Source organism: Dama dama, chromosome X (genome assembly GCF_033118175.1).
Source record: "Dama dama isolate Ldn47 chromosome X, ASM3311817v1, whole genome shotgun sequence".
Lineage (NCBI taxonomy): Eukaryota > Metazoa > Chordata > Mammalia > Artiodactyla > Cervidae > Dama > Dama dama.
Window position 1 is genome coordinate 120,716,218 of NC_083714.1, and position 12,685 is coordinate 120,728,902.

The window sequence follows — 12,685 nt, forward strand, 5'->3', positions numbered from 1 at the left end:
CATTGATTAATTTGTGGATATTGAAGAATCCTTGCATCTCTGGGATAAAGCCCACTTGGTCATGATGTGTGATCTTTTTAATATGTTGTTCGGTTCTGTTTGCTAGAATTTTGTTAAGGATTTTTGCATCTATGTTCATCAATGATATTGGCCTGTATTTACTTTTTTTGTGGCATCTCTGTATGGTTTTGGTATTAGGGTGATGATGGCCTTGTAGAATGAGTTTGGCAGTTTACCTTCCTCTGCACTTTTCTGGAAGAATTTGAGTAGAATAGGTGTTAGCTCTTCTCTAAATTTTTGATAGAATTCAGCTGTGAAGCCATCTGGTCCTGGGCTTTTGTTTGTTGGAAAATTTCTGATTTCACTTTCGATTTCCTTGCTTGTGATGGGTCTGTTAAGATTTTCTATTTCTTCCTGATTCAGTTTTGGAAAGTTATACTTTTCTAAGAATTTGTCCATTTCTTCCAAGTTGTCCATTTTATTGGCATATAGTTGCTGATCGTTGTCTCTTATGATCCTTTGTATTTCTGTGTTGTCTGTTGTGATTTCTCCATTTTCATTTCTAATTTTGTAGATTTGATTCTTCTCCCTTTGTTTTTTGATGAGTCTGGCTAATGGTTTGTCAGTTTTATTTATCTTCTCAAAGAACCAGCTTTTAGCTTTGTTGATTTTGGCTATGGTCTCCTAGGTTTCTTTTGCATTTATTTCTGCCATAATTTTTATGATTTCTTTCCTTCTACTAACCCTGGGGTGCTTCATTTTTCTTTTTCTAGTTGCTTTAGGTGTAGAGTTAGGTTATTTATTTGATTTTTCTCCTGTTTCTTGAGGTAGGCTTGTATTGCTATGAACCTTCCCCTTAGCACTGCTTTTACTGAATCCCATAGGTTTTGGGTTGTGTTTTCATTTTCATTCATTTCTATGCATATTTTTATTTCTTTTGTGGTTTGTTGGTTATTCAGAAGTTTGTTGTTTAGCCTCCACATGTTTGTATTTTTAATAGTTTTTTTTTTCCTGTAGTTGGCATCTGATCTTACCACATTGTGATCAGAAAAGCTGCTTGAGATGATTTCAATTTTTTTGAATTTACCAAGGCTAGATTTATGGCCCGGGATGTTATCTATCCTGGAGAAGGTTCTGTGTGCAGTTGAGAAAAATGTGAAATTCATTGTTTTATGGTGAAATGTCCTATAGATATCAATTAGGTCTAACTGGTCCATTGTATCATTTAAAGTTTGTGTTTACTTGCTAATTTTCTCTTTAATTGATCTATCCATAAGTGTGAGTGGGGTATTAAAGTCTCCCACTATTATTGTGTTACTGTTAATTTCCTCTTTCATACTTGTTAGAATTTGCCTTACATATTGTGGTGCTCCTCTTTTGGGTGTTATAATTGTTACATCTTCTTCCTTTAATCATTATGTAGTGTCCTTCTTTGTCTCTTTTCATGGCCTTTATTTCAAAGTCTATTTTATCTGATGTGAATATTGCTATTCCTGCTTTCTTTTGGTCTCCATTTGCGTGAAATATCTTTCTCCAGCCCTTCACTTTCAGTCTGTATGTGTCCCTATGTTTGAGGTGGGTCCTTGTAGACAGCATATATAGTGGTCTTGTTTTTGTTTCCATTCAGCCAGTCTATAAGGTAATTATTGACAAGTATGAGCCCATTGCCTTTTTCTTTGTTGTTTTGGGTTCGAGTTTATACACCTTTTCTGTGTTTCCTGTCTAGAGAAGATCCTTTAGCATTTGTTGAAGAGCTGGTTTGGTGGTTCTGAATTCTCTGAGGTTTTGCTTGTCTGTAAAGCTTTTGATTTCTCCTTCATATTTGAATGAGATCCTTGCTGGGTACAATAATCTGGGTTGTAGGTTTTTCTCTTTCATCACTTTAAGTATGTCCTGCCATTCCCTCCTGGTTTGAAGAGTTTCTATTGAAAGATCAGCTGTTATCCTTATGGGAATCCTCTTGTGAGTTATTTGTTGTTTTTCCCTTGCTGCTTTTAATATTTTTTCTTTGTGTTTGATATTCGTTATTTTGATTAATATGTGTCTTGGGGTGTTTCACCTTGGGTTTATCCTGTTTGGGACTCTCTGGGTTTCTTGGACTTGAGTGGCTATTTCCTTCCCCATTTTAGGGACGTTTTCAGCTGTTATCTCCTCAAGTATTTTCTCATGTCCTTTCTTTTTGTCTTCTTCTTCTGGGACTCCTATGATTCTAATGTTGAAGCTGATTCTGAGGTTGTCCTCATTTCTTTTAATTCTTTTTTCTTTTTTCCTCTCTGCTTCATTTATTTCCACCATTTTATCTTCTACCTCACTTATCCTATCTTCTGCCTCAATTGTTCTACTTTTGGTTCCCTCCAGAGTGCTTTTGATCTAAGTTATTGCATTATTCATTATTGATTGACTCTTTTTTATTTCTTCTAGGTCCTTGTTATACTTTTCCTGCATCTTCTCAATCCTTGTCTCCAGTCTATTTATCTGTAACTCCATTTTGCTTTCAAGATTTTGGATCATTTTTACTATCATTATTCTGAGTTCTTTTTCAGGTAGACTCCCTATCTCCTCCTTTTTTTTTTTTAAATTTGGTGGGCTTTTATCATGTTCCTTTACCTGCTGAATATTTCTCTGCCTTTTCATCTTGTTTAGGTTGCTGTGTTTAGGGTGGCCTTTCTTTATGCTGGAAGTTTGTGGTTCCTCTTTATTGTGGAGATTCCTCCCTGTGGGTGGGGTTGGATGAGTGGCTTGTCAAGGTTTCCTGGTTAGGGAATCTTGTGTCAGTGTTCTGGTGGGTGGAGCTGGATCTCTTCTCTCTGGAGTGCAATGAAGTGTCCAGGAGTGAGTTTTGAGGTGTCTGTGGGTTTGGTGTGACTTTTGGCCACCTATGTTTTTATGCTCAGGGTTATGTTCCTGCATTGTTGGAGAATTAGCTTGGTATGTCTTGCTCTGAAACTTGTTGGCTCTCTGGTGGAGCTTGGTTTCAGTGTAGGTATGGAGGCTTTTGGATGAGCTCTTGTTGATTAATATTCCCTGGAGTCAGGAGTTTTCTGGCATTCTCAAGTTTTGGATTTAAGCCTCCCACCTCTAGCTTTCAGTCTTATTCTTACAGTAGCCTCAAGACTTCTCCATCCATACAGCACTGATGATAAAACATCTAGGTTAATGGTGAAATGATTCTCCACAGTGAGAGACACCCAGAGAGGTTCACGGAGTTACATGGAGAAGAGAAGAGGGAGGAGGGAGATAGAGGTGACCAGGAGGAGAAGAGGGGGAATCAAAAGGGGCTAGAGCAATCTAGCCAGTAATCAATTTTCTATTTGGTCTCCACAGTCTGGAACACTCAGAGAGTTTCACAGAGTTCCATAAAGAAGAGAAGAGGAAGGAAGGAGATAGAGGTGACCAGGAGTAGAGGAGGGGGAGTCAAAAGGAGAGAGACCAATCTAGCCAGTGACCAGTTCCCTAAGTGTTCTCCACAGCCTGGAACACCCAAAGAGATTCACAGAGTTAAATAGAGAAGAGAAGGCGGAGGGAAGAGATAGAGGTGACCTGGGGGAGAAGAAGGAGAGTCAAAAGGGGAGAGTGCAATCAAGCAAGTAATCACACTCCTAAGTAAAATTGGGTACTGAAGATTGGACTCTTAAAGGTACAAAATTGATAACAAATACCAAAAAGCAAAGATTAAAAATCTAGAGTAGAGGTTAGACTCTCAAAAATACAATATTAAAAACACAAAACCAAATCGCAAAAGTTGTAAAAAAAATATGAAATTTGCTTTAAAAATAGGCTCTTTCTTTTGCAAGGTAATAGTAGGTTTTAAAAATGAAAATTGAAGGAGTAATAAAGAACTTAAAAATAAAAAAATAAAAAAATGATAATAGTAAAATATATCTTGGAATTTCTCTGAAGCTGTTGAGGGCAGTGTGGGGTCAGTTCAGTTTCAGATAGTTCCTTGTTCCAGCTTATACTTCTTCTCAAGGTCTATAGGTCCCTTCCAGTGTAGTCAATGCTAACTACATCGTTTTAATCTGTTGTACCTGTCACTTCCAAAGCGGTTCCCTCTTCTTTATTTTGGCTTCCTCTGTTTGCAAGTCTCTTCTGTATCTAACTTCCTCCCTGACACAAGGGAGCGAAGGTGGTCATGTATTTAGGCTCACTTGTTCAGTCGTATTGTGGGGAGCGAGGAGCACTGCAAACGTCACTGGTATGTGTGGGGTGTGCTCGCAGTGTCTGGGCCACACTGGGTTTGCCCCTGCTCACGTCGTGTGTGCTTTCCCAGTCTACACTACTCAGGCTCCAGGTTGCTCTGCAGGGGAACTGTCTAAAGCAGTCCCTGGGTTGTGTGCACTTTCCAGGTGTATGCCGCTCAGGTTCAGGTTCTCGGGTACTCCACAAAGGCATGGACTTCGTTGGGCCTGAGTTTTGTGCCCTTCCCAGTTCCGAGCAGCTCAGGTGACTGGGTGCTTGGTGAGCGCACTCTCCCCAGTTGGGGTGGTGATTATAGCACCCATATGTTATGAGGTATTAAGGAACTTTGGCAATAAGGGGACATCGGGGTTCATCGAGACGTTTCAGTTTGAGTTGAACTGTATGGAGTTAAAAAAAAAAAATCTACAAAGCTTCTCTTCAACTGTGAATTTTATTATTTTCCATTATGGGAGAGGCCAATCTAATATTTATTAAGAGCTTGATTTTTCAAGTAAAGTATTGCATAGTTAGGATTTCTTTTCTATTTTTGATCAGTTCTGCTAAATGCTAATGTGATGTTAACTGTGATATAAAACAAAGGTCTATTGTAAATAATGTTTAATAACTTTACCTAAATTAATCTATTTCTGTATTAATATGTATTATACATCATAATAATTAAATAATATATTTGAACTAAGCTTAAATAAATTTCCTCAGTTAAATTTGTACCATATTACCAAATATTTTTTGTATCATACATTTTTGGCTCCATAGTGACTAATTTTCTATAAGCTTTTAATTTAAAATAGATTCACATATGTATTACTTGTTACTGCAAACTAGCTTCTCATTGATAGAAATCAATCCTCAGAGAATGTGTTTTTTGAGTGGTATCACTACTGAAGACAGATTTCAGAAAAGTAATCTATGTATCAAACAGTGCAAAAATATCAGTGATACATTTGTAATTTTGTTCTGAAACTAATGGGGAGCCATTGGGAGCTGAATAACAATCATATTTGCATTTCCAGAGCACTCTTTGGTGTTAAGACTTTTCATAGGAAGGAGGCTAATTAGAACTGAACTAAGTAGCGCTGGGCATGGAAACAAGGAGACAGATAAGTTTATTTCAGAAGAGGAAATTGAGGCCCAGAAGAAAACACATGGCATGGATAAAGTAATAGAAGATTACTAGCAGAGTTAAAATGAACACCAAGATATCCAGACTCAGGTCCAAGACTTTTAAGCTGTTTCAGAACTCATCACATTTTATTCTTTGACAGAAAAATAACTGCAGTTGAAAATTTTTGTTTTGAATAATCATGTGCCTTGATGTTGACATTTTTATATGTAAAAGACATTGCTAGCTCCAGGGCCATGAAAATGCTCTCTTAGCAAAGTCTCAATAATTTTCCAATATGATTAAAATTCAAATTATGTCACCTTACTTGTGAACAAAGTGAAAATATGTTTTGTATAAGTCTTACTGTTTGATAGTTTAAGCCAATTAACAAAACCTGACAGCTGGTCTAGAATTTGAGGTAAATTCCCCTGCTGACTCAGGCAGTGAGTAAGAATTTAATGTTCATTAAAATATGTCACAATCTGAGACCCAAAACAGGTACCATCTGTCACCAGTTCCTACTACATACCTAGGTATAGATACAGTGTGCTAAATCTCTCTTTTATTTACAATCAGTGTAATTTGTTTTGAAATATTACCACTAATAACCCATGGGATTTTCTCCTACTTTTCATGTGAGGTGAGAGAAGAGGAGTCAAGTATTTGATTTCCTCCTGATACATTTTTTACCCAAATCATGTGGGCCTTATTATTGTTCTATCATCCAAATTGAGTTTTTATTTGGCATAAAGAATAAAAATGAAAGGAAAGAAGAAATTGAGGTGAATTCTAAGACTGGAAGAATCAAGTAGGCTCTTGTGGGAAGGCCCAAATTAACAAGAAACAGGCTCCAGTGGAAAAGTACTGTTGCTGTGGCATTTGCCAGCAAAGGACAACTCTGGGAAAGTGGATGATCCAAGAGAGTGTGGTGTTCAGGGACTACAGGAATGCTGTGGGCTTAGGTCACTATCAAGCGTCTGCAAGCTAAGATGGCAGGGACAGAGCATGTATGGGAGCTTGGCTAATCCCTGTGAACAGTGCTGTTTCACCAGGTCTTGGTAACTTGACCTCAGCTTCAGTGATCACCCTCAAAGAATTCCTCTAGACAGTATCAGTGGTTCTCAGGGTGTGGTCCCTAGACTAGCAGCATTACCCAGGAACTCCTTAGAAAGGCAAATCCTTAGGCCCTATCCCAGGCCTACTGATTCATAAACTCTGGAAGCATAGGGCCCAGCAGTCTTCCAGTTCACAAGCCTTCCTGGCGATTCTTACGCTCCCTCAAGATGAGAAACCCCCACAGTGGATCAATCTACCTAAGTACAACAACAGGTGATTAGAAAGAATTGGATCACTCTGTCTTGTTGTTGTTTAGTCGCTTCAGTTGTGTCTGACTCTTTGTGACTCCATGAGCTATAGCCCGCCAGGCTCTTCTGCCCATGGAATTCTCCAGACAAGAATACTGGAGTTGGTTGCCATTTCCTTCTCCAGGGGATCTTCCTGATCCAGTGATTGAACCCATGTCTCCTGCATTGGCAGGCAGATTCTTTACCACTGAGCCACCAAAATACTTCTTACATATAGATAACTACTCATAAAATAGGTACAGGATTCAGTTTTGCCAGTTTATGAGAAATTATCTTGGCATTGGTCTCCGAAGTGTCCGTCTGATGAGAATAAGGTGATGACTTTGTGGGCCTTTTGCAAGCATACATTCTCTTTTCATTTCAAATCATCTAACCCTGACCATATAGAACATGTTTATCTTGTCTTCTTGAGCAGCTTATCTATTACTTGCCCATTTCTACTGCTGTCCAGTCTGATTTATTGGCTGTTCTTTCCTGTTTATGTTGGAGGTTTGTCCAGGTACCTCGCTTCTATGAAAATAAATTATATTTCTTCTTTTAAAAGCCTAGCTGATCTCTGCCTTGTACACATTTTCTAGAGCTTCTTTTTGCCTTCTGAATTTTCTAGAACTCTAGTTCTCTAGTTTTCTAGAACTCTAGGCACTCAAAGATCTATAATCAGTTCTTAGTATGCAAAAATATGTCCTTTTAATACACAAAAATTTAGTAGAAACTAAATTGTAGTTATTTAATATACACAAAATCCAAGCTTAGAATAATTTCTGTCTAAGGATAGGTGGGAGAAGGTAATTCATTGCTGTGATACATTGTATCTGGCACCACCATGGATTTCCTGTTTTTTTCCTGTTAGTTATGGTGGGAGAGTACTTCAGGAATTTGGAGATTATGAGATGAAGAAAGACTGGGAGAGAGATTGGTTCAGAGCCAACAAGAGGAAACACACTGAGGCAGAACAACTATCCTGCTATCACCGTTTGATAAACTAGATCTAGAATTTACCAGATAGAAGCCTTGGCTAGTATAGTGTTTTTGTCATACAGATTTGGGTAAAAATATTATTGATTTGATAATTGCACAATTTATAATAATGCTGTTTTTACTTTACCTTGAGTTATTTTTCCTAATTATATTCTTTAATGGGAAATTTCCCCTTTATTTTTGTAATGTTCACTAAGTGCTTCTTCTTTGGTCGATTGTTAACACAGGAGGCTCCATGTCATTTGCCACTAAATCTCTTTGTGTATCCAATGACTTTTATAGATCATCTAAGAAAACCCTTTTAGGTAACAATAGACTACTCATAAATTTCGAATGTAAATTGTTTCCTCTTCTTCAAATTCAACTTGTATATTTTGGTCGATTGCATTCTTTCAGGCTTAGGAAACATAGTGAAAAGACAATTATTGAGGAGAAACTAAAAATGCATTTCAAAACTTGCTTTTATTCCCTAAAAATGGCTCGCAGTAAGACTGCAATATAAAGAACACCAGGTGAAGCAAATTCTGAGAAAAGGATGAACTAATTGAAGGAGACACCAGAGCCGTCTGCAGTTCAGAGCTATCAATGCAGGTGGCATGCCAAAATGAGCTACATAAAGTGTCCTTTGCAGGGGGTGGGCCTGTATTGATTTCTCTCTGTCAATGATACTTCAGTTCGTGAGCAATTGGTGCATCTGTTTCATGCTCATTTATTTGCCATATGCAATGTTAGTTGTTCTTAAATAAATTTGCATTTATTTTGGAAAGACAGGTCTCACAGCTTAGTTTATGTTCATTGCACTTGCTACCGCCAATGAGAGAGGATGGTAAAATGTCCATAAAATAATTCTCTCCTTTCTTTCTTCTTAGCCTGTTTTTACAAATTAAATCAGGGCCTAGCACTGGGGAGATGGAAATGGGATTTCCCAAAGCCTAGGGTGACCTTAATGGATAAAATGAAAGAATAAGCTGTCCTGATCTACTAATTTCACACATGCCACTTTGTTTATTCATTTTCTATCAACCAAAGAGCATGTGTAACCTTCCATAGCTCCTAGGAACTTTGGAAATATGAATGATATAAAAATACTTCATAAAACACATAAGCATTTAGTAAACAAGCATAGTGATTCCAAAGGATTTGTGCCATACTCAATTACTTTATTCTATTACTTAATGGGCTTTAAAATTAGCTTTAGAAGATAATTACTCAAATAGCTGAATGTTAATTGAATAACAGATGCTAAAAATATGTAAAAGCCAGTAAACTGCATAACAAGGTTTTTGTATCTGAATAATGAAAAGTATGTACAAATCATAGAAATAAAAAAAAATTGCAAATTTATTCAAAGAATCATAGCATTTCAGATTGGAAATCTTAACTATGCTCATCTTCTCAATTTGCCATGTCCTCTTCAGTACTCCTGGCATGTGGTATTTCATTTAACTTCTATCAGAAATTAAGAGGAAACTCACTAACACCCAAGAGCCCTACCTTTCACTTTAGAACACCTCCAAATATTAATAAGTAATTTCCATATGTCAATCTCTGTTTTTCCTTTTGAACCAACACTACTTTTTTTCCCTGATAGTTCTTCAAGAATGTTCAGGTAGCTCATAAGTGCCTCTGACTCCTTATTTATTCTAAAATAAATAAAAATGTTTATTTTGAATCTTTTATTTCTCTCCACGCTTTTTGGGAACATTATTTGGATTATAATTTTCTACTTATATTTTTATGAACTCTAGTTCTTTTGCAGGCAGAGTTATAATCTTTTCGTGTCTATACAAATGTGAAAATGCATGCAAAAGCTGATTGAACTACAGTGTTTTGTAAAGGCGAGGGTAGGATGTTCTGAGAGAATAGCATTGAAACAAGTATACTATCAAGGTGAAACAGATCACCAGCCCAGGTTGGATGCATGAGACAAGTGCTCAGGGCTGGTGCACTGGGAAGACCCAGAGGGATGGGATGGGGAGGGAGGCAGGAGAGGGGATCGGGATGGGGGACACATGTAAATCCATGGCTGATTCATGTCAATGTATGGCTAAAACCACTACAATATTGTAACATAGTTAGCCTCCAACTAATAAAAATAAGTGGAAAAAAATTCAAAAATGTAATCAAGGCTTAGTCTGTGTTCTTCCTTGTTTTAACAGGTTTTAAAAACTGATCTAGAGAAGAAAAAGCAAACCATGGACAAACTATGCTCACTCAACCAAGATCTTCTTTCAACACTGAAAAATACACTGGTTGCCCAAAAGATGGAAGCATGGTTGGACAACTTTGCCCAGCGCTGGGATAATTTAGTCCAAAAACTTGAAAAAAGTTCAGCACAGGTTAGTGATAATCATTAACCTACAATAAATTATCCTTGAGATTTTTGAAATCTGCAATGAGAGAGTGATACTGTAACCCTACAGAGGATGTCACTGGATTACTCCTTGCTAAGTATTTAATTGAATAATAAAATATAGCTCTCTTGGTCACCTTTGACACTGGAGAATGTGGGAGAGGTGGAGGAGTGAGTGCTGGTGGGCTGAACTAGTCATTGCTTTATAGGGTGGTGATGGTTCAGTCACTGTTTTGTGTCTGACTCTTGGGACCCCATGGACTGTAGCCCACCAGGCTCTTCTGTCCATGGGATTTCCCAGGCAAGAATACTGGATGAGTTGCCATTTCCTTCTCCAGCCTTAGAGGATAATCCTTTCCAATTCAATGGGAATGAGGATGAGTGACTTCGACAGTCAGACAAAATGCTAGGAAACTGTGTCATAACACTGTAACTCCAAATCATAGATCCTTGAAATGATGAGGGCCATTAATTGACCTCTGCACTTTACACATGAGAAAATTAAGTTTAGGGAGGAAAAGTGAACTGTCCAAGGAAAGTCACTGACAAGAGCAAGACTGGGGTCCACGATCTTTGATTTCACCAAAGATATCTTTCAATTAGTACAAGTGAGGTTATAATCAGTGGATTTTCTGCCATAGACTGTTGACTCCTAAAACCATGCAACTTAGTTATACTAGCACATATAGGCTGTATATTAGGAAAACATCTATGTTATACTTGTAGTGTCATGTGGTTTTTTGTTAAGAATTGTAAAAGTTTTGGTAATGTATTTTTTAATGGAGTATTTTTTAAACTTGCAACTCTTATTATCTGATATGGTTAGATGGTGGAATCATGGGCAGTCATTCAAAAATTAACATTATGTTCAATAGTGTTTAATACATTCTGCCATTTTGTTTTGTGTTATAGAGGCTAACTTTTACTAATTGGTCCCAGTTCATAGCTCAATGCACTGTGTACATACCCTTGTTGAAACCATATTCAATAGCTTTAGGCTTATATCTGCTCTCTTGTGAGATAGTGCAGGGAATTTTGGTTTTTGAGACTTGGCATCTGATTAGTGGCATTTAGGAAATGTTTGTTGAAAGATGAAAAAATGAAATTTGAAACATTGCTTCCAAAATACATAATTTAAATGATCAGCCAACATACATAACTTTCCATCACAGTTCCATCTTTCTTTTCAAATCAAATCCATATTTAAAATTTAGAACCTGAAGAAATATCAATTGCAGTAATTTCTCATACAGTCATTGGGCAATAATAAAAAATTTCATTGACTGTATTTGGGGCTGTTAGTGGATATACTGGAGAAGGAAATGGCAACCCACTCCAGTATTCTTCCCTGGAGAATCCCAGGGACGGGGGAGCCTGGTGGGCTGCTGTCTATGGGGTCGCACAGAGTCGGACACGACTGAAGTGATTTAGCAGCAGCAGCAGCAGCAGTGAATATACTGGAGAAGGCAATGGCAACCCACTCCAGTACTCTTGCCTGGAAAATCCTATGGATGGAGGAGCCTGGTAGGCTGCAGTCCATGGGGTCTCAAAAAGTCAGATGCAGCTGAGCTACTTCACTTTCACTTTTCACTTTCATGCATTGGAGAAGGAAGTGGCAACCCACTCCAGTGCTCTTGCCTGGAGAATCCCAGGAATGGAGGAGCCTGGTAGGCTGCCATCTATGGGGTCGCACAGAGTCAGACACAACTGAAGCGACTTAGCAGCAGCAGCAGATATACTAGTGATTTTACCACCAGATCATGATTCTTATTATATGTAATCTGGCCTTGGCTACTTTGCATGACCATTGACATTTATGTAACAAATATATCATACATTAGAAAGTGTTAACTTTTTAAACCATCAGTGATATCATTACAATATATGCCCATCAGCTACATAGGTTATTGGTGCTGTAAAATGATCAGTTACCATATTAAGAAAGACTGGCATTATTTGAAATATATATTTTGTAATGTATCTCTTTAAAGGGATATAATCATGGAAGTGTAACTGTTAACAACAGGTTGCACTCTGGTCCATTTGCACTATTGGCAGTGGTTTTCCAGACTTGAGTCTGCCTGATAGTTACCTGGGAAACTGATTCAAATGCATGGTCCTAGATTCCGTGCTCAGAAAATCTCATTCAGTAGGCTTATAATCTGCACACAGCCTTTGATAAAGTCTGCCAAACATATTTTTGAAAACACTGAATTGGTGAGACAATGACACATGTGCCAGTCCCTACATTCCGGTGTTCCTCCGTACTGCCTGAGATGGGAAGAAGAGAGACCTTCCTGGCAGTGTAATATTTAAATATACTCATTCCGTGGAATGATACTTGTGCATATCATCAAAATCTTACTGGTTTGATTATTTTAGTTGGTTAATTAAAAAAAAAAACAACCTTAGAAGCCTGATTTTTTATTGGCTTAAAAGTTATGAGACTTTGACCCTGGGCAACTTACTTAAGCTCCTATTTTTGAATTTTTTTAAAATCTGTGATAAAATAGTACTAACTTTGATTTGTTTAATTCTCTATAAATTGATTTCTAACATATAACATATATCTGCTCCACTTGCTCCCTGGGATTTGATGAGGATAAAATGAAGCCATAGACATGAAAACATTTTGAGGGAAAAAATATTCTCTTGCTATGCAAGGTATACTGTTTAGTGAGTCTG

The 12,685-nt window shown here is 37.5% G+C and overlaps 1 protein-coding gene across 1 annotated transcript in view; it reads left to right on the forward strand.

Moving 5' to 3' along the window:
- DMD (dystrophin) overlaps positions 1 to 12,685 on the forward strand; it is a 2,165,569-nt gene that overhangs the window by 666,635 nt on the left and 1,486,249 nt on the right. The window contains exon 15 of the mRNA XM_061137756.1: positions 9,807 to 9,986. Within this exon, the coding sequence (XP_060993739.1) occupies positions 9,807 to 9,986 (180 nt within the window). The remainder of the gene's footprint in view (positions 1 to 9,806; positions 9,987 to 12,685) is intronic.